Below are 22,440 nucleotides of genomic sequence, written 5' to 3'. Positions count from 1 at the left end.
CAGATTAATATCGTAAAATATTTACCATTAATTTTCTGAAATGTATAGAAATTATTAGAGTTATTTTACATGTAACTATTTAATAAAAGTTAAATGGAAAGAAAGTTTTATTTTGTAAATAAATACAATATATTGCACATATATTTTATATCAAATATCGAAAAACTTATTAAAATCCTGTATATGCTTTATATCAGATTTATCAATAAAGAAATATATTAAAAATGCTTTCAAACTTATAAAGAGAATAATTGATATACTTTGGTTATACTTATTTTTCCATGTGCGTGAATAAGTTTTGAATTATAGATATATTGCTTGCCCTATCTTTTCGAGAGATATTTCGAGATCTGAGAGATGCGCGAATAACTGTAAACTGTAACATGCAGAAAAAATGCAATATTATATACTCTTTGATAATCAATATACACAAGTCTGATTTTTGGATCAAGGTCTTTCCATATGTGAAGTTACTTCTAAATCAAATAAAATAAAGATATCCTTTTTTTTTCTTCTTATCAATATTGATATTTTTTGTTTGCATTGATACTCGCAGTGTTGTATATGAAAATAAATAGCATATAATCAATTACTTTAATATTTATATATACGTAAGTTGATTGATAAATAATGTCCCCATTTTTATAAAAATGTTGGGATAAAATAAAATAATAAAACTGGCATCAAAATAAAGTAAATTTATTCAGCTTTAAAGTTAATATTTATTATTCAACGTAATCACCATTAAATGTGACATATTTTTCTAAACTCTCTATCCCTTTTCTCACCCCGTCGTTGAAAAAACTTTTGTAAGATTTATTTTTGATCCCTACTTGTACTTCGGTATCCGACATAAAATATCGACCTTTCAACTCCTCCTTGAGTTTTGGAACAACTATGAATTTGATGATGCTAAATCTGAACTTGTACGGTGGGTGTGAAATAATCGTAAAAATTTTTATAACAATTTATGACCACTTATGAAACTGAGAATTATCTTACATAGATTAATAGCCATCTGCTGATAACTGGGCGACTATTGATCTTACAGATTGTTACTAAAGCGACTGAATTTTGTAGCTGGAAATGTTTCGGAATTTGTTTGATACGCGGTAGATTTTACGAATATACATTATACTATTCAATCATTGGAATTTTTATCCTAGTACAACTCCTGCCGCGAATGAAAAACGCAAGTTATGATTCTTATTAACGTTATAAATAAATATTAATTATATGTATATAAAACTGCAATATCTTACATCATATATCTCACTTTCTCTCTCTCTTTCTCTTTACTTATAATAATATTAATAAATTGATGTATTGCACTTGAAGATATTAACGACAATAAAAAATTGCAAATATGTATATAAAACAGAATGAAAGTATCATAGACGAGAAATGAGTGTAATAATATGATTACGTTTGATCATTATATTTCTAAATTATTAACTATTTTATATTTATTGTTTTATATTTTATTATAGAATATATTTTATATTTTCCAGAGAAACTTGTAAAACAGAAATGTTTTCTTTCTCTCTCTCTCTCTCTCTCTCTCTCTCTCTCTCTCTCTCTCTCTCTTTTTTTTCTCTATTAAAAATTAAATTTTCTGTTTAATTCAAATATGTGTCGGATTTCATGTCGGTTAATGTAAGTTTCGTGCGCAATTTTCACCACCGTTGTTCGTTGGTATTCAGTAAATTCCCGGTAAGCGGATCAGTGTATTCGCTTACCACTACACGCCATGGCCCTAAATAGGGCTATGAATAAATAATTGCAATCACCAAGTGTAATTGTGTTCATTCGAATACAATCATCTCTACGAAAATCCCATTAAACTTTTATTATTTGTCGCTTAAAGAATTAAGACTATATTTGACTACTACATTTGATTGGAATTATAAGAACTGAAGAAAATCAATAATAAAATTTTGAATGCAAATTTTTATCAAGGTTTTTTGTAGACATTTTTTTTTCGATATGATATTTGAATTCTTATTTTTTCGTATTCGTAGATGACAATGAAATTTTATTTTGTTACAAATTCCGTTATAGTATGTTCTACATTTTAATGTAGAAATCCTCATATCGCAGAAATATAAACTGATTTATCATCATTTTGCGAATAAATTTAGAATTCAGAAATAATTACAAACTCTTGAAACATTTTTGATATTTACTTACCGCGAAGTTATCGAAATTTGGAGCATCGCAGCTATTATGACACAATTCTCTTTTGACTATATGTTGTCTCTTAAATTCTAAAAATTATGAAATAGTAAAGCTAACTGTTTCAACGCGGATACAAAATATAAAATTGAGCCGCAGACACATGCAAAATTACATGTGAAAATTTATGCTATAAGTTTCCTTATATCTTGCGTAGTAAGAGATTCGTATCAACTGGTTTCGGTAGATTCGACGCAGTCGCAGCTGCGACGTGGAAGAGGCTGCTTCTGTCGCCGCCGCGGTGGCGGACGACTGCCTCGAAAAGTTGATGCTAAATAAAACTCCTAGCTGTTTGGGCCGATGCCATGCGCTCTAATTTTCCCGAAGGCACAGCCGGCTGTGGACGTGGTAGCCCGGGATCTCGCCACGTCGGAGGGCGATCAGCGCGACAAGATCGTCGATAATTTGTGGCCAATTCTTCTCTCGCGAAAGGGAAAGCGGTGGATCAGGAGAAGAAATGCGAGACATTAAACGGGCTTTTTGAAGGCAAGTCGCTGCTGCACGTCAACCGACAACTGACGTCGTTATCGTCGTCATCGCCGTAAGTCGAGCCTCGTGCACGGCGTCCAATCTTCGCCATTTCCATGCGAAGGTCGCCTTGTCATGGCTATCGCCCTTCTGGGCAAGTTCATCGCGTTGCTGGGCCTCATCGTGTTACTCTACGCCACCTGCTACGGCTTCCGAATACGCGATGTCGCGCCGCAAACGCCGTACTCGGTCGTTTGTGTCCCCACGCACGACAGAGTTTGTTCGGACAAAACGACAATCGGGAAAGCAGTGCACTTGCCTCGGAAATGGCACGAGGACACAACGTCGCGAACTACTGCTGATGACCGGAAACCACCTGTCGAGTCGACGTCAGGTGTTGGAATGGAGAAGATTCGGACCACGGAACGTCCGAGAGACAAGGATGCGATCAGACTTACACAGAAAAACTTTAAGATAGATAGTGTCGAGGTCGATGACAATGGAGATGCGGTAGCGGGAATGGAAGAGGAAATGGAGGAGGATGAAGGATCGGTGGAGGATTTTGAGAGAGATTGGATGGATAGGACAGATAAGGACGATGAAGAGGAAGAAAAAGCATTCGAGACTGAGCTACCAGAACGAGATACTGAAAGTAAAGAAGACAAATTGAAAAAAACTATTGTTCGCGAAGACGATGCTAATGAAAGTGAAGACGATGATGATGACGATAACGACGTAAATGATGATGATGATAACAAAAAGATCCTTAAGAAAAATTTAAAAATACGAATAGAAGATACTAAAACAGTTAAAACTAAGTCGATAAAATATAGCAAAAGCAGAGTTGATAATGATGATGAGGAGGAAGATGATGATGAAGAAGAAGAGAGAGCAATAACCAAGACAGATCGGCGAAAAGTCATAGAACCACTTAAGAAACAAGTTGATGTATCAAATAAAAAACAGAACAAAATTCAGATTCTGCAAAGTGACGAGGATAAAGATGACGAAGATAAAGATAGAAGTAAAGAAGATGATATAAGAGAAACCGTTCCATCACCTAGAAAGTTGGAAAAAGTAAGGCTCGCCGATAAAGACAAAACTAACATTTTACTTAGTAAACGCGATACGGAAAAGTCAAAACATGAAGATAAAACACCGATTAATGTCACAAAGTCGGCAGTTGAGAGTGTAAAAAAGACAACCGAAAGCACGAAGAAACCTGTCGAGAGCGCGAAGAAATCAATCGAGGTTACGCAGAAATCAATTGAAGATGCCGGAAAATTACCTGAAAGTAAAAAAAAACTTGAATCGATTAAGGTTACTGCTGAGCCTAAGACCGAAATGTCTAAAATTGCAACAAAAGTAGCAGACGAAAAATCGAAGACGCGCGTAAAACCGGAAACTTCAACATCTGTACCAAGGATCAAGGAGCAAGCGAAACAACCGGAAAAGGTGGATGTCAAAAAAGTAACAGCAAAAGCAACTTCGAAGCCGTCGAGAGTAGTTTCGCAAGTGGAGAGTGAGTATTATATGAAAATAATTCAATATGAAAAGCGCGAGTTTGTCTAAAGATGTTTATAGCGTTTTCAGATGAACAAGCGTGTGGTAGTATCTTAAGTATATAATAATCTTACTAAAGTAATATCTAACAGAGCTGTGTAATCCTTTTATTCTTCGCTGAGAGAATTTTCTTCCGCTTATACAAATTTCTGTTTGTTTATTTTTGAATAATTAATTGAAAAAAAATTTTCAACTTCTTCCACAGGCGAATAGCTTTTTTTTTTATAAAAATAATACATCGTGATGACACAAATACATTATATAAGTATGCTTTTAAAAGCGTATTTTTTTATCTGAAAACAGGCAGGGTCGCGCCTCAAATTTTTTAAAGCGTAATTTGTTGCGGAAATTTTTGTAATTGATTGTTACTTTTAGAGCAAGAAACAAAGCCAACAACGAGGAAACGTGCAGACGCATCTGTCACATTGTCCGAACTGAATGATGCAATTCTGCGTGTGCCGAACTTCGTGCCAAATTTTACAAACGTTGAAAATCTCGAATGTCAGCAACACGGCAAGATATTCTTGCGACAATTGAGAGGTTACAAGTTGTGGGCGCTGCAAAGTGAGTCGATTGACAGAAATAACTGTTCATTCTATTTTCGAATTGACGAGCCAAAGTCATTATGATCACTTTAGCTAGAAGGTATTCAATATTTAATTCAATAATTTTCTTTTGAGAGAAATATGTATGTATATTGAAACTTTTTTTAATCAAAGATCCCAATTATATTTATTTTATATTTGTATGGATTAAATGTTCTTGATTATAAACAAATTGCATTTTATCGGATCAAAAAGAGCAATCTTGCTTCCAGTGTTGGATTCGAGCGCAAAAATTCCGTCGGGCTTGTTACGAGGAAACGTGAATCAGCTTGGGGATTATGATCAATGCTTGGGTGTGTTGGCATATGTTAAAGTAGATGAGAGAACAATAAGAATTCAAGGGAAATATTGCTTGGCTACTGTGGACCTGCACGCTTCCCATCCAGACATGAGATTGCCGGTCAATCTAATGCAGGGGCGCGCTTTTATACGAGCAAGCATGCGCGACGTAAGAGATTGTGCTCTCAAGTTGAAATAAGGGAAATAAGCTATGAAAGATTACACATTATCATTATTTTCTTTTGCAAAACGGGCAGATAAATTAAAAAAATAAGGACTAATATTCTAATACGTATATATAATAATAATACTATAAAATACTAATAAAATATATAATATGAATTTATTTTATGAATTTCTAAAATTAGAGAAGTTTGCTTTCGAATTTATTCCTTTAATTTTGTTAAAATAATCGGATACATATGACATTTAATTCAAGTGCAATTCGTTCTTTTAAGTTAGAAACTTTTCAGCTTAATTCATTAAATGTTGCAGCCAGATCATTTCATTCCGAAATTTACTACAATCAATTGGGCACTGTGTCTACCTGCGGCATGTTCCGCTAAGGACGCCGAACGTGCGTTAGAAAATACCTTAGAGGATTACAATGGAACTGTTGGAATTAGATTTACGGTAGACGTCGATCCTGATATGTGTTATGTGAAACAAAAGTCTCAAACTTATTCGAAAGAGACGATCGGCGTCCTGTACGTTTCTTTTCATTGTATTTTGAAGAAGCAGTAATATCAATAAAATTTATGTTGCTATTTTTTATTTTATATAGATATTTTTACGCAATGATCGTTTGTATCGTTATTGTGGCAACTGTGAGGGATTATTTTGTGGAAACGCAAGGAAAAGGTAAATAGTTTCGACAAATTGCGAGAATCATATTTACGAACAGCATTTCGGCCCAGCAGCGCGATTATACATAATACATGTATCTCTTTTGCAGGAAATTATTCTGAGAGGATAATAATGTCATTTTCCTTACGGAGGACGATTAAAGCCTTATTGAAGAAAACGACGAGCGATGAGGATATTACCTGTATTCACGGAATAAGAGCCTTGGCTACGACCGCTCTTTACGTTGCTCACCAGCTTATAACAATCTCCCGAATACCGTTTAGTAACCGTGCTTCTCTTACCGAGGTAAAATCGTCGAAAGTCGCCCCGCCTTTTATCATGTACCGAAATCAATGTTAAACGATGTTTTACACGTCAGATCGCCAACAACCCGGCCAGCTCTATCTTGCGAGTATCGTTGGTTTACACGGATGCGTTTCTACTGTTAAGCGGTTTTCTGACCGCATACAATATGGCAAGGGAGTTAAAGATTCGCGGCGAGATTCGCTGGTTTTGCCGTTTCATCACCAGATTTATCAGGCACGTTGTAATCTGTCTACATGAACTAAAGAGATATTATTTTTTGCTCACGTTAAAAACGTGTCATAATTATTTTATATCATTGACTTTCGCAGACTTTCACCGGCATTGCTCGCCCTGGTGTTTTGGTATGCGTTTGTTATGGAACACGTGGGCTCGGGTCCGCAATGGAATAGCGTCATCACGACGAACGCCGAACTCTGCAAACACAACGCCTGGACGAATCTATTATACGTACAGAACTTCTTTCCGTTCGAGGAGATGGTGAGTCGTACGAGAGGAGACAGACGGAGACAGTTGATGGAATGTATCTTTCGCAGTGCGCCACGCATACGCATCAGTTGGCCCTGGATATGCAGTTGTCGCTCCTGGCGCCAATCCTGGTCTTCTTCCTGCAGTACAAACCTCTCGTCGGTGTCCTCCTGATAACCTTCGTCGTTCTGTTGTCCGCCACTTTACGTTACATAGCGATAACGAACAATTATCTTTCTCTCGTTATCTTTCACGGGATATCGTGAGTATACACTTTTAAATATCCTGGCATCGTATATTTTGGTAAAATGTACTCTCTATCGCAGGGTAAAGCGTCTCTACAAGACCGCTAATCTCACTTATACGTTGCCGCTGCACAGAGCGACGCCATACGTTTTCGGCGTAGGCCTTGGCGTGCTGTTACATTATACCGGCAAGAATGTCAAAATTCACAAGGTATTACTCTTTCGTGGAGCGCTTCGTAATCGTGCGTGACCGCGTGACAGCATTCTAATTTGCAGGTGTTGGTGATCTTGGGTTGGTCGATTGCAATGCTTCTGGGTTCATGGTCATTATTTTCACCCTGGCACCAGGCCAGACGAGATTACGTGTACAACGCCGAAGAGGCCGCTCACTATGCAGTAATCGGGCCAGTGTTATGGGCCACAGCTCTATGCTGGTCAATATTTGCCTGCTTCACGGAACACGGAGGTCTGTTGTAACAAATGGTTGATTATAAACCAGACATTGATGTAAATGTGATGGAACATTGATGGAATGATTGTTCGCTCCGTAGGTCTCGTCAACAGTTTCCTTTCCAATTATTGGATGGTGATCTTCAGCAGATTATCGTATGCCATATACTTAACGCAGTTTGCGGTGTTTTTCTACAATGTCGGGACCACGAGATTTTCCTCGGAATTTCAAATTCACAGAGCAGTAAGTCACGTTGGCAAAGCGAAGAAACTTCGTTTTATTAATTATAACTTTTTATCATACATTTATAGTTCTAAATGTGTTTCTCTGATTATCATCTTTTATTAATACTCTATTAGAATTTTTGTACACTGATGTCAACTTCAGAATCAAACAGTCACGTTCAGAGTCGCTTGATGTGCGATAGAAATATAAACGGGTATATTACTCTTACATTTACAGATTGATCCTCTGGAATTAGTAATAGTGATAGCTGCGTCAGTCGTTTTGACGTTACTCTTTGATCTTCCGATGCAGGAGGTGAAGAATGTCATAATGGAAAGCACGGACATTTCGACGCTTGAAGTTTCCAAGGAAGAAAAAAGCATAAGCGAGGATAAAAACTTCACCGAGCTAGAAACCGCGAAAGCAACGGTCGAGCAAGCAAACGTCTTTGAGGATGATGAGATTGCGTCCACCGGTTGGGATTGGCAGAAGGATATAGCACGCGGTACGGCTGTGCTCGAAGGACATGATACAGAGGAGGAAACAGTAGACGTACCGATATTGAAGAAAGTGAACGGAAGGCGAATGTCATTTATCGATCACGAAACGCGTGATTCCGAGAAGGTATCGAGCAGAGATCGAGCTAAAATACCAGCTAGAAAACTATCCAGAGACACGGAAAATTACACAGAGCGTAGCAAGAAAGGTGTAAATAGTCAGAGATACACGACGGATGATTCCGAAGAAGAAGCTATTGAATTTCTGAGAGGTCAGCGAGAGCACGAAATTGCTCAACGCAACAGACGTTCGCTATCGAGAACTAAAAATAACAAGAGACTAACATCGAGAGAGAGCGAAAGTGAAGAAGAGCGGCAGTTCGAGTCTAGAGGAAAGACGTCAACGAAGGAAGCGGACGATTATCGTTCTTGGGAATTCGTCGGAAAGGAGGGTTCCTCTGTGAGAGAGCAATATGAAACGATACCGCAACAAACGAAAGCACCTCTCGCAAGATCGGTGGATGTTGAGAAAAGAATATTATCTTCCGAGAGCCAGGAGGAGTCATGGATTCGAGGAGAAACGCTGCCGGAACGCGTTCCAAGTTTCGAGACAAGGACGAGTGACGAGGAGGATTGGGAACACGAATTGAGAATACGAAGGAAACAATTTATGGAACAGTTAATCACCCGGCAGCGCAAATCGCTGTCCGAGGAGAGAAGCGAGATCGTCGCGGAACCCTTAAAACGTAGATCTTCCTCGGAAGGCAAGATAGCTCTGCTGAGGGACGATCTCTCCGGCGAGGATAATATGGACTCGTGGACTGTCAGCGTTGGAGCGCAGATTGAGCAGCTCGGATCCTTTCAGGAACCGAGCGAGCCTGAAGATGACAATATTTACATGCAAAGAAGGGAATACCGCGAACAAGGTCCACCCTCGCGAGAAGAGAGCCTGAGCGAGGAGGAAAGCAGTCAAAACACTTCGAGAAGGCAATCGTACACCAGTGGTAGTCAAAAGACATCTTTAGAAGAAGAGGATGATATTAATAGCTATAATTTTGTGCTGACTAAGGGAAGCAAGAGGGAATCCGTGCAAGATCTGTCAAAATTGTCGCAGGAAGAATTGATGAGCGCCGGATGGAACGTTGTGAAGAAAGAGGACGATCTTTCAGTAAAGCCGACGTCGACTGGATTATTCAAGCGGGAATCCATCGTGAAGAGTCAGGCTAGCGAGGAGGATCCCGAGTATCTCCTGCCGGAAAGGCCCAAGCTTGTCCAACAGGAACGGGAACATCCTTTCAAGAAGGCCTGGCAGATGCAAAAGTCCCGATCGGAGGAGGAGGGCTCCTCGGCATACGTTGTAAAGGATTCCAAGGAGCAGCTGTCCGAGACGAAACAGACGACAAAGGAGGCGTCGATCAAACGCGAACGCAGCGGCGAACAATCCGAGGACACCGAGTCGTTCGCCGACGAAGAAGCTGTCGTGTCGCTGCGTGGCAAGAGTACCGACACGGAGGATAACAGAACCAGCTCGAAATCCGGCACGGATGAGATGGATTCCGTCTCGACGGAATACAGCAAAGATTCCTGCGACGGAGATCATAGACAGAGCTCGAAATCTGAGACCGATGAAGATTCGAGAAAATTTAATTGGACTGGCGAGGAGGAAGAAGAGGAGGAAGACGAAATTTATAGGACTGACTGGAGGAGAAAGTCGGAAGAAGCGGATTGGGATTGGGAACGGGAGGAAACCTGACGAGAATCATTTTAGACAATTGCGTATGAAAGTGATCGTACTTCACCTTCAAGTTTGGTCGAAGGCAAAGATGGAGAGGAAGAGCGAAATGGTTGAATCGTAGCATTCGGAGCAACGGAGTGTGCAGTTTTGCGTGAGAAAAAACATACGAGAACGAAAAAATCGATCGAGATTTATATATTATAATCCTTATAAGTTAATAAATTATAAAGAAAATATTTTGCGTAGGCACACATATCTCTTCTTCATATTATTTTGATAAGTATTTTGCTTCTTATATACATTGTATGTTTGTTACGTGCAGAGCGTTTTCTGGATAAAATTATGAGTTATCCCTTTTTCTTCCGATTCTAAATCGAGCAAGTTTCAAATCTCGTATTTTAACTTCGTTAGAAGTTAAAATACAATACAAAAAAAAACAACTTTGTAAAAAGTCGCTTTCACGATTATTTCTGATGTTGCTTTTATATCCGGGAAATATTGCACTGATTCTGTCATCGAAATCATATAATAACGTTCGTCTTTCTGAAAAAAAAAAAATGAGAACTGTTTCTTATACACGTATATATACAGAAATATATTGACTACCTTTTCTTTTTCTCTTTTTAATATAAATTTATAACGATCATATGATATGTGTATATACCTCTTCGCAAGAATATCTGTTCGAGACTGAGTATTTACGATTCGAACACTATTGACGAAGTAAAATAGCTTCGTCAAAAGTGAGCATTATATATGTGACAATATTATTCTTAACTAAAAAAAAAAGATAATATTTTTTATCTATTTTTATTAGCTAGATTTTATCGCGTATTAGATATATGCGAGAAAGAGAGATGATTGTAATACCTATTAAATTAAAGTTGTATAGATGTTGAGACGATCGTATAATCGTTAATGGTGTGCAAATCGACGAGACCATTTACTAAAAATATGGAATACGTCAGTCGACTGAGAACAACAAACACTCTATAATTAAAAAAATTTTTTACGCGTTCTGAAATCAAGAAGAGAGAGACTTGATCATAGACGAGATTATGCATTTAAAAAGGAGACGTTATCTACATATATGTAGCTTGATAAGAGCCGATATCAAGTTTCGAATAGTGAAAAAAAAAGTATTTCTCTATAAAATTTATTGGCTTTGTGTCAAGGAACACGCAATTTTCAATACGTCGAGAAATTGAAGCTTGCATAACTCACATGTAAATAACATCCAGTAGTGACAGTCTTGGACTCGTTTCTGTAACACAACATCTCTGACATCTCGACCGTCAGTTTCAGAGAAGAATCGCTGAAGACTACGTCATAACTCGTCATACGATGTCTTGAATATTCTCGGCTGTGCATTCGGCAAATACGCAGATGCCCCAGTTTAATTTCCTGATCAATTCCCAATATCTCTCCTTAATGTCTCTAAAAGCTTGCCAGACAGATCCGTTCTTAGTTCTTACGGAGATAAATCTCGGCATCGATTTTGCCTAATTGTAAGCAATACTGGTCGACTCTTCGCTTTAGTTGTTGTACATTTTACGAGAGAAAATCTCGTCAAGAGGTCGCCGCTCGCTCGCTCAGACCGGTGGACGATCCTCGACCGGACGTTATCCACGCGAGATGATCTACGTTTTATAGCATCATATGAATTTTACTCCCATTCTACGATCGTCTGTGGTCGTCGCTTATGGTTTTCATCGCTTCGGATCGACCGCCGCCGCCGCGGCCGGCGTTCGCCTGTCACACAAGATGCGAAGGTAAACGAAGGCTATATTTTCCTCCTCTTTGCGCACATTTTACGCACATTACAGATAATACGTACGCACATAAACCGATGAAAAGATTGCCTACTACCGATCATATTTCATACTTACAATCCTTCCATGTAAGCATATTTTATTTATGTGTCATGTTTCTATATTAAAACTAATTACTGGTTCCCCTTCTCCCTCCTTCCTTCTGTCTTCTTTCCGAATGCTTGTATGACACGACATAGGTATATCGCAAACACAATCGCAAACACGCTTATCGTTTTGTTTATATCCTGCATTATTAAAGCATCATCTGCGCGCTCTCTTGCAGTGACGTACTTTGTTTTGCAAGTGCTAATATGCATGTAGATCGAAGCTTACCAATCGCTTTTTTTAAATGTTACATCTTCTTATTCAATATTTTTTAATATTCGCGAATTATTTGCAGAAACAATATGTATTTTCCTTTCACAAAACTTTTTCTCATTCTCCTATTTAAACATAGACAATTTTCGAGCTCTCGTCCATCTCGCTGCCCCCCTCTCTTCCGTTTTAATACCGTCTATATAAAATATAAAATTGTTATAATTTTGTACGTGGATAAGAATAATAATCTGTCTCTCAATTTTCATCAAAAAACATTTTGCATCATTGAACGAGATCCGATATTATCAGGCAGCAAATGTGCGAGAGTCGATATTACGTGACGGGGAATCCTCATGATCGTGAAATATATACGAATAATCCGAAGACTCTCCCTCTCTCCCGACGAGTGCTTCCGGTTTCCGCGCTTTCCCGAGTATGAAGCCACAAAATCGCATAGTCAACGTGATCCCGAACGTCCGAGGAATCCGAAACGGTTGGAGCGCGAACGGTACGACCTACCACGGATCACTTCGTACCAATTTGGACTACGATGCTGCCGCGGGATCGTGGCCGCGAGCGAAAGTCCGGAACGGGACCCTTGAAATTCTAGGCTTCAAGATCCCGGGTCTTCAGAAACCAAGAATTCGATAGCGATTCAGAATCGCGGCTGTTCCGCATCTCTCCGCGTCTTAGTCCGAACGCGTTCTTCTCGAAGCGTTACAAGCGAATTTTTAGCAAACCTTTAGTCCTTCAATCACGATTCTTTACTCTCTTCTTTTCCCTTATCACCTTATCTCTTTATTTTCCATCAAATCAGCAAAGTAACACGATATAAAAAAGTGAAAAAAAAAAAAATTAATTATTTATTAAGACTTAACAACTGATGATGTCATTATATAAAAATCGCATTCGCGGTTCTCTAATTTTTAGAGTACGCTTCATCTCGTTCTTTTATGAAACGATCCTTAGCAAACTATTGCAATCTGAAAGAGATGTCATTCTTCCTTTCAGTTCAATTTGCTCATAATTTGGACGACGTGGTAAAAATTGCATTTGTAAAGGGAAATTCTTAAACATTTTCTCTGGAAAATAGTGAAAAGATTGAAATCTTCTTGGGGCACGTATCCCTGGCGTGCTCTCGCGTGATTCGCGATGTTATTGCCCCCGCGAGCCGACGAAGCGACGATGACGCGTGTGACAAAGACGCGGCGAGGCAATTGAGAGGAGAGGTAAGTCGAATACAATAGAAAATATTCGTCGCCTGTTATTGCCTCGCACGTACGCGCGACGTACGTGTCGGTACGTTCTTATTTACTTTATCGAGAGGACGAATCGCGAAGCGGCAGTGACGGAAACGGCGCCTACGGTAGCACGATTTCCACGTTCCTCTATGCCCGGTTCCCCCTGATTTTCTCTCTGTACGCCAACCCTTTTTCTTCCACTCGTTCGTCTCTTCGGGAACGGGCCGCCGGACGTGATCTCTCCGTGCATCGTCTCGTTAGTATGGCTGCTTATCTGCTTTTCTCCTTCCCGAGTGCGCAACGTGAATGCCGCGCGTTTCTCTCCATTGTCGTTGATTTCGGTCCACGTGTGCACACGACAACGACGACGGGTCCGTCGTCGCTTCTCTCTATCCTACGAGACGTGCGCCGACTACCGTCGAGGGCTCTCCCTCGATTTCCCGGATGCGTTTCCTCATTCTCCTCGGGGATGTTACCGCGTCGCGCAACGTTTCTCCCGCAGGATTGAACAGGACCGAAAGACAAAGGGGTTTGCCAATATAAATACCACAGAATCAAAATATAACCCCCCCATTTTCCCGCTACAACATGCCTTTCTTTTTCAGATACAATCGCGTTTCATCCAGATTAAAAGCAAATATATAATTTTAAGCAAATAGATAATTATAAATAGAAAAATGTAATATTTTAAACAAATAATTATATATATATATATATATATATATATATACATATACATATATTAACTAGTTAAATGATTAATAATTATTTTTAAATAGCTTCCCCGAAAAAATGTAGCTTTAAAAAGTTGTTCAATTATTAATATTACAATATAAGAAAGAATATCAAACGTTGCTAATCCATATAGAGTATTTTTAAATTAAAAGAGTTTGTTTATTCAATCTAATTAGTGTGAATAATAAATACAAAGAGAAATTATTCGAATATTATATTAAATTTTTGTTTTTGAATAATTACCATCTCATAAAAAAAAAAAAAAAATATTACCGCAATTATTTAAAAATGTGTCATTATATTAATGAAAATATAAAATTTATTAAGTATAAAATTTTTAGTATTTTTTATATAATTAATCACACGTACATTACATGATAACATATATTTTTATTAAAAAAAATAAAAATATCTAACAATAAGCTTAGACATAGAATATTTTAAGATTATTTGTAGAAACAAAATAATCATAAAAAAGCACATTATAAATTACATAAGATATATAAAAAGTATTAGATGTTCATAAAAGAAAGTTTCAAATATCTATGACGATGCTTGAATAGTTAACAAATTATAAGTTTGCAAAAAAATCGATGTCTATTTAGATCGATGTAAATTATAATTCGTAAGATTGCGTGATATTATATCTTCTCTTATTATATCTACTCGTCTCTTCAGAATATCACTTTTCTTCCTTATATTTCTTCAGTATTATATAAATCTTTAAAGTAAAAAAAAAAAAAAAAAAAAAAAAAGTCAAAGCTTTTGCTAATAGTTGATGTCTGGTGTAACATCCCAAAATGTTTCTGAATTTGTTGCATCACGCGTGTTGAGATTGTAACTACTGAATTAAACCTGCATTTATACATATATATATATATATATATATATATATATATATATATATATATATATACACGGGATATTTAAAACAATAGTTAATGTATAATCGGCATATAAAGTTTTAAAGCGTTAAGTTATTATAAAGTTATCTCATTATAAAATTTTCTTTAATCAATCTAAAACATTCTAATTATCAGGTTAAAAATAGATCAGGTCAATTGATTATCAGGTCAAAAATAGATTTTTTACCATTTATAGAATTTTCAATAAAATCCGCGACAGAAAATACGTAAAATGATATATAAAACGGAATTGGCAAATCGAGTAAATTTTAAAACTTTTAAATAAATTACATGTAAACTCTTTCATTGAAATATTTAACTAAACAAATTGATTTTTATTGATTTATTGTTTTAAAACAGCTAATTTTTGATATAAATATTTCATATTTTATGTAAAAATATTTTTAGATTATCAATCTTTTAACAGATTGTATTAAATTTTACTCTTTTTTGGGAATTTTTTTTCAATGATAATTTTTTATACTGTAAAATTTAATAAGGCATTTTGAATTTCTAGAAACATTTTAAATCGAAATGCTTCCATATGATATATATATATATATATATATATATATATATATATATATATATATTTATCTTATTAAAATTTTTTTGTTGAATACGACATTTTAGTTCTGGATATAAGTAAAAATACATTTGAGGAGAAAATTTGATAGAAGAAATATAATTTTTATTATTATATAATTTTATATAATAATAGAATTATTATTAAATAAATTAATTATTAATAGCATTTCGACGATATGCTGTGAAAATAATCGCGCGGCCAGTTTCTTTTTTTGGTACATGCTGTCGTAACACCGTGTTGTCCAATTATTGTATATATGTATACATAGTATATGGAAGCAATTCAAAAGAGATAAAAACGATAGTATCCATAGAACTTATCGTTAAAGTTTATTGTTTCAATGTTTGTGTAATTTTATTCGCGAAAATTTATGGATTCATATGCCACATAAAATGTCTGAGAAAAAGAGAATCGTTTGTTTTGTTAAAAATGTCACCACAAATATGACACATTTTTAAATCTACATTTAATTCTATATAATAATTTTGCATAAAGTTGCGAAGATCTGTTGCTATAACTTGACAAGCATAGTGTTCATATATTAAATGATATCTTAATTGTTCCAAAATAGGTCTTAGCACGCGATATATAGTATCACAAAGCGAACATTTTGCATTATCATTTTCTGTTATGTAAAAAATAATCCACACCCGGTCATAATTTTCTTCTCGTAAAATTCTATTTGGAATTATATCATTATGTTGACCGATAATGTTCCGAACACTCGATATCGTATACCACAAATACAGCACTTTGCGCGTTTGTAATACATCATAAAATATGTCGTTATCCAGTTAGGTTGTACTTCCAGGATTGACATGATGTTCACTTTCTATCACATAGAACATATGTTAAATATGAGAGAGAAAAGAACTGTTTTCAACTGAAAAAATGTTTCAACAAACTAAGTAAAAGAAAAAGATCGTGGAAAGATATACATGTAGATCTGTTATGTGTGTGTTTGTATGTATGTATTGTATCGAACTGATGTAAATATACACAGTTTAAATCAACCAAATATCCAAATCGCTTTATTACTTCTTATTATTTAACAATATGACAGTTTTAAATTTACGTTAAAAAAATATATACATAATCTTTGTATCACGTATAACGTATAGTGTGTTACTAAATATAAGAGAAGAGTGTTATTTCTCATTGAGAAATATTTGTAGTAATTATATATAAGAAAAAGCTTGCAGAAAGATGTATAGTTCTGTTTGAAATAATGTAAATATATATATATATACGAGTTCGTCTCTCAATATGTCCAGTATTGTAAAGAAATTTAAATGACACGACGCAATTGCCGAATGACGAAAAGCGATACTTGAAGACTAGAAGAGAAAACGTCTCTAACGTCGCCACGGAGACATTTGCATACTTGGGTATTCATGCGGGGGAAGCTTTCGTCGGCACATTACAGGATCCGGGATTGTTGCGCTTGAATACGCGACATTGTCTGGGAAGCGACTGCGAGAACGGCAAAGAGACATTATTCGTTAATGCGAATAGGTGGATGTATATATACGCCGATATATTTACGATTGCGAGGGGGAAAAAAGTTCGATGTAAAAGTAAATTATGAGAATTTATACCTTGTGAATCGTAAAGATATAAATGGGAAAAGATTAAATGTATATATATATATTTTTTTTTATATAAAATATGAATTTCTCTGTTTTTTTTTCCATATATGCATTTTTTAAACATTTTTATTATTATTAAAGAATACCGAGTTATGATCGGATTTCTCCATTCATTCGCGATTTATGAATGTAAGCATTTTATAAACTAAAAATTAATCTTTTTATTCTTTTATTTTTATGGACTTTTTGCAAACAATTTTACTGGATTAAATTTAATGAGATTTAATGAAATGCGGTTAAAATGATATATATATATAATTTTGATAATTTTCAGTTCTTACGGCACATAATTGGAGAATCTTGTTTAATATTCATGTCGAAAACTAAGTGTAATAAGTGATATAATTGCTACTTTATCTGCAGACTGAGAATTATTACTCGACAGCATATTTACATGTTAATCTGGTCTCGAATCTCTCTTTTCGAGATTCGTCAAGAACCACCTTATTTTTCACGATCAGTTGCACCTACGCGTCGAGCAATCGAGAGATTCGTGCAAATGAAATAAAATGAAGTATCCTCCTTTCTTTTCACGCGCCGATTTCTTTACAGGCTCGTCGCCGTCGTCTCCGTGCCATCGAGCCGGATAATTGCTTCGATTATTTACAAGATTTCCCCGTGGCGGATTAAAGCGGTACCGGTCTCTCCTATGACGTGACACTCACCCTTCTTCGAGAAATCTTCCCGCTTCCTTTTTCACGCGACCCCCATACCTCCCCCTTTCCTCTTCGCTCCCATAAAGCCTAATCCGATCACGATGAAACGAGAGGTGTCCGTTCAAGTGTAATCCCGCGATAATGGATATTGCTATTCAAGGTATTTCTCGCATTGAATGACAAGTCCCGTTGCTACTTTGCCAGTGGTTAAAAATCCTAGAGAGTGACATGGTTCGCCGTTATACGTAGAAAAAGAACGTTATTTAGATTTAATTGGATGACTCGATGAGAGAATAAGTCCAATCTTCTTTAAAAAAATATATAGAAGAAATATATTATGTACATACAATCTGTTAAATACGATATATAAAAAGCATGATACGGAGACAAGAGACATATAAATTTATATAAATATATTATCGAACGTATACGCCAATTTCATGTGAGCTTAAGAAGACTAATGTTTTTCTTCAGCATATCAAGATGCTTCAATTCGTTCAATTTATTTACTTATCCTTACATTACTCTCCATTAGTCGTATTTCGATCCCTTTCTCTTTACTCCATAATTAATAAGGATAAGAAAGCTCCTCATAAATAAATCGGATTCGTGTGCAATTTCGCAGGCTCTATCGGCCTTGAAATCGATGAGATTCGCATTTGATATTGAATTATGAATGCGTCAAGCGCGCGCGTGACGTGACGAGCCCGGGGTGTCAATGGAACGATAGTGCCGAAAAGGGGAAGGGAGGAGAGCACTTGCATGAAGCGTGCCGAAACCGATCCCGCATCGTAGGTATTATAAGTTCAGTCGAATCCTTCGTGGGAATGAGCGGCTTGCGCCCGCGAGACTCACCTTTGCATTACTGCCAGCTCGTCCTCCAAGTGTAATCTCTAAGCTCCTAAAAGGTATTCGCCCCTTTCAGCCCGACCGCCGTCTCGCTGCCGCTTCCTTATACTCTCTCTTTCTCTCTCTCTTTCTCTCTCTCTCTCTCTGTCTATCTGTCTGTACTTTCTCTTCCCCTTAACATAGACTTCGAACTTGGCGTTATCGTGCTGGTGGCTCTATGTGCCGATAAGACGCTCGTAGAAAAACGGAAGCCTTCGAATCACTATATCGGATATGGGATTTGATAGTATATTACACGATTCGAAAAGAAATAATTTTCTTCAAATCCAAAAAAGAGGAATGATCAGTCCTCGTAATTTTTTTAACACATTGCTATTTGACATTTTAATTTTATTATGCAATATGCAATGTGTCGGAGAAGAGAATCCTATCTCATGTAAAATTGAGTATATATACATAAATACTTAGAAAGATCTTAAAAAAAAAAAAAATTTCTTGCAAAGGTTTAAAAAAAATCTTAAAAAAAAAAAATTCTTGCAAAGATTTAATAAGATTTTCATAATGAAATGATGGTTTAGCAAAACAAATTAAAACGGCGAGTAAAAATTAGAAAGATTTGTGATTTCTGCAAAAATTTATATGCAAGTCCCAGTAATTCTATTATTAAAAAAAAAAAAAAAAAAAATTTAGAATAAAACTATTATACCATCATTTCGTTTTGGATCACTGACGGATACACACGTGGCGATGACGTTGTCGACTAACTTGCACAGATTCTACTCGAGTTTTGGTGGATCGTTCTCTTTGATTAACGACTTCAATTTGATTTTCGATTGTAACAATTAATATTGCACGTGTTAAATTTTTAATATAAATTTAATTTTTATATGTTGAAGATGGGCCGAAAAATGTTCCGCGAAATGTACATATTATTTAATGCATACTTGTTATTAAAATTAAAGAACAAAAATGCTTGCGCGCTACTTCGTGCCTCAGTTTTTATTTGCCAGTTTCTTCAGCTAGTATCGTTAGTATTCTGAATATCTATTCCTGTTAATGTTTAAGATTTATTTTGTCGAGGAAACTGTTCTCAGAATGTCGCTCACGTTGCTCCAGCTCTGCAAATTAAATTATGGCATACTCTTTACAGTATATTAGGCATCTTTAATTTCTCGAATGCTACAACGATCTTTGTGTTTCTTCGATACTTTTGTAGTATAAAAATAAAGCTTCAATTTTATAAAATGCGTGAGATAGATAACATCAGATAATATCAGAGATAGATAACAAAATTTTTTCATTAAACTGCGCTGGATATGATAATATATCTGATAACCTAGAGCTTGATAAAAAAAAAGCAATATTATTTAACACTATCAACATCTACTTCGGGAGTTCATTCACCTCTCATGTGTACAAATCTCTTTCCTGAGATATCGAAATAGTGATTTCGTTAGAGAGAGGAGGGGGGGGGGGGGGCAGGGGGACGAAAAGAAAAATATACAATGATAAATTATCTTTGATTATAATGACTAAGTTTTAATGACGTACGTAAAATAAATTCAAAGACGATGACTCCCAAATATTTTAATTGAAAGCCTATCAAATCAGCATTTAATCATTATCGAAATATTTTATTAAGATATATATATATATATATATATATATATATATATATATATATATATATACAGAAGAGAAAGAGAGAGAGAAAGAGAAAGAGCTTTCGTCACATCTTATTTAATTCTTGTCATCTATTTTCGCTTTCTCTCTTTCTCTCTCTCTCTCTATTTCTCTCTCTCTCTCTCTCTCTCTGTTTTGGATAATTGCGTGCGTATGTAATTTATTTTAATCTTGTATTTTTTATTTACCGGTAAATCATCAAATTTCAACCATTCACATTGTATTGTAGCTACTGCGTTCGTTGATCTACTTCTTCGATTTGCATTCGTAGAGACGCCGGTGCGATAACCGTGCATCCGTGCGTGCACGCGTGGGCGGCGGTCGCGTTTTATTACACACGGATCGAGGAAGAGGTATCCGACGAGCGACGACGCGTCGTTACCATCAATAATTGCGCGATCGGCGCGCAATCAAACGCGCTCGGCGATGCACATTGAATAATATTTCGTATCATATCAAACGGCGAGTCGTTCGCGGATACGCGGCAAAATTTTCAAGCAAATAATGGCCGATTGCGTAAAGCAATTTCGCGGCTCATTGCTATTGAAACGTACACCTATCTCTCCTCCATCCCCGCCCTCCTCCTCCTCCTCCTCCTCCTCCTCCTCCTCCTCCTCTCTCCTACCCCTCTCCGCCTCTTTCACCCACCGTGGAAGCGAACGTGCCTGTAGAAGCGAACAATTTTTTTTCCGACGAGTATATTTTGAATATCGCAACCGTGGAAATTGCGAATGGAAATTTCCTGAAAAAGAGTGACCATATTCGCAGCGTATTATTGCGAAATTAAATTTGAACTTGCACTCTCTGGAATCGGCGATTTATTTCTCGATACCTCGCAGAGTATACTTACTAATATTTGTTGCGCGAGTTTAATATTTTAATGTTACAATTTGTAAAATTTAATATTTGTGATTACATGCATGCTATTAATTGCTCTTCAAATAAGCTTAAATTATTATTGCACATATAACAATGATTTTATTGATGTCGTTTTGCATATACGACGTTCTTATTAAGAACTTTATGAAATTATTGATATACGCTTTTAATTCAGGACTTCGAAAGAATTACAATCTCGTTACATGCGTAGTCTGCTAGAATATTGCTTTATTGTACGAGGAAATAAAGTATTTTTCTAGATATTGTTATATTCGTGTGAAATCGAGAATGAAACATCGGCGGTTTTACTAAAAAACAAAAAAACAAAAAAAAAGGAACGAGAAATTTCATCCCGATATAGTCGATAACATAAAAAAAAGTAGAGGTGGCTCACGTGTCGTGCGAAACATTTCTACACAATTGTATTACAATTCGAATATATTGATTTATTAATTCATTGTTCGACCGTTATTAAAATTCTTCATTTTGTTATTACCGATTTTTTTTATCGCGAGAAATGATCTCGGATGAAAAGAAATAGAACAACTCGAGAAAAAATGGATGTAATATGATCAGATGTAAATATACATAATCAGTTATGAAAAGATCTGGTAACATATATCATTTTATCCGATTAAATATAATAATATTTGAAATTTGGCGCGATATTATCTTATCTTTATATAATTATATTCGGCAATATCTATTTTCATATATAATAATATCTAATTAAATATAATTATATAAAGATAAGATTATATCACGCAAAATTTCAGATATTATTAATATATTTGATCAGATCATGTCGCGCCAAATTTCGGATTTAATTATATATGGCCAGATCATATATATTGCGGCAAAAATTTTGGTTTTAATCAGGGTTGGGAACATTACTCTATAAAAGTAACGCGTTACCGTTACTTGTTACTAAGTTTAAAAAGTAACGCGTTATCGTTACCGTTACTTGGAAAGTAACAATCCGTTACTTTTTCGTTATGTTTTTGTTTTTTGTAATGCTAAAATAAACTATTAAATTATAAAATTATTTAATAATCAATATTAGATGTAATAATCTATGTTACAATTGAAGACTTTAAATTAGTCTCTATATAGCACAAGCGTTTCTTATATTAAAGTTATTTAATGATACTAATTTTTTATGTTAATATCTTTACTTTTTA

General features: G+C 35.9%; 1 protein-coding gene across 2 annotated transcripts; it reads left to right on the top strand.

Annotated features, from left to right (window-relative positions):
* Positions 1-2,448: 2,448 nt before the first annotated feature.
* Positions 2,449-10,495, top strand: LOC138938123 (uncharacterized). Of its 2 annotated transcripts, none has more exons than XM_070304887.1 (13): positions 2,449-4,225; positions 4,642-4,830; positions 5,084-5,319; positions 5,646-5,857; positions 5,935-6,011; positions 6,106-6,302; positions 6,376-6,536; positions 6,632-6,770; positions 6,857-7,050; positions 7,115-7,244; positions 7,310-7,499; positions 7,585-7,727; positions 7,947-10,495. In XM_070304887.1, exons 1-13 carry the CDS (start codon positions 2,839-2,841, stop codon positions 9,957-9,959), a joined length of 5,268 nt encoding a protein of 1,755 aa, XP_070160988.1. In that variant the 5' UTR covers positions 2,449-2,838; the 3' UTR covers positions 9,960-10,495. The 2 variants fall into 2 exon arrangements, with proteins under 2 accessions (XP_070160988.1, XP_070160987.1); XM_070304886.1 differs by having other exon boundaries at positions 6,632-6,800.
* The last annotated feature ends 11,945 nt before the right edge of the window (positions 10,496-22,440 follow it).

The sequence above is a fragment of the Polyergus mexicanus genome, unplaced genomic scaffold (genome assembly GCF_030449975.1).
Source record: "Polyergus mexicanus isolate NDT 795.1 unplaced genomic scaffold, iyPolMexi1.0 SCAF_12, whole genome shotgun sequence".
Taxonomy (NCBI): Eukaryota; Metazoa; Arthropoda; class Insecta; order Hymenoptera; family Formicidae; genus Polyergus; species Polyergus mexicanus.
This window is presented reverse-complemented; position numbering and strand designations above follow the sequence as displayed.

What these genes read in the sequence shown, in the direction of transcription:
- LOC138938123 (XM_070304886.1), top strand. Translation starts at nt 2,839, where the DNA reads ATGGCTATCGCCCTTCTGGGCAAGTTCATCGCGTTGCTGGGCCTCATC. An exon ending in GTTATCTTTCACGGGATATC is followed by an intron (nt 7,051 to 7,114) that starts GTGAGTATACAC and finishes TCTCTATCGCAG; the next exon opens with GGTAAAGCGTCTCTACAAGA. An exon ending in AATTTCAAATTCACAGAGCA is followed by an intron (nt 7,728 to 7,946) that starts GTAAGTCACGTT and finishes TTACATTTACAG; the next exon opens with ATTGATCCTCTGGAATTAGT.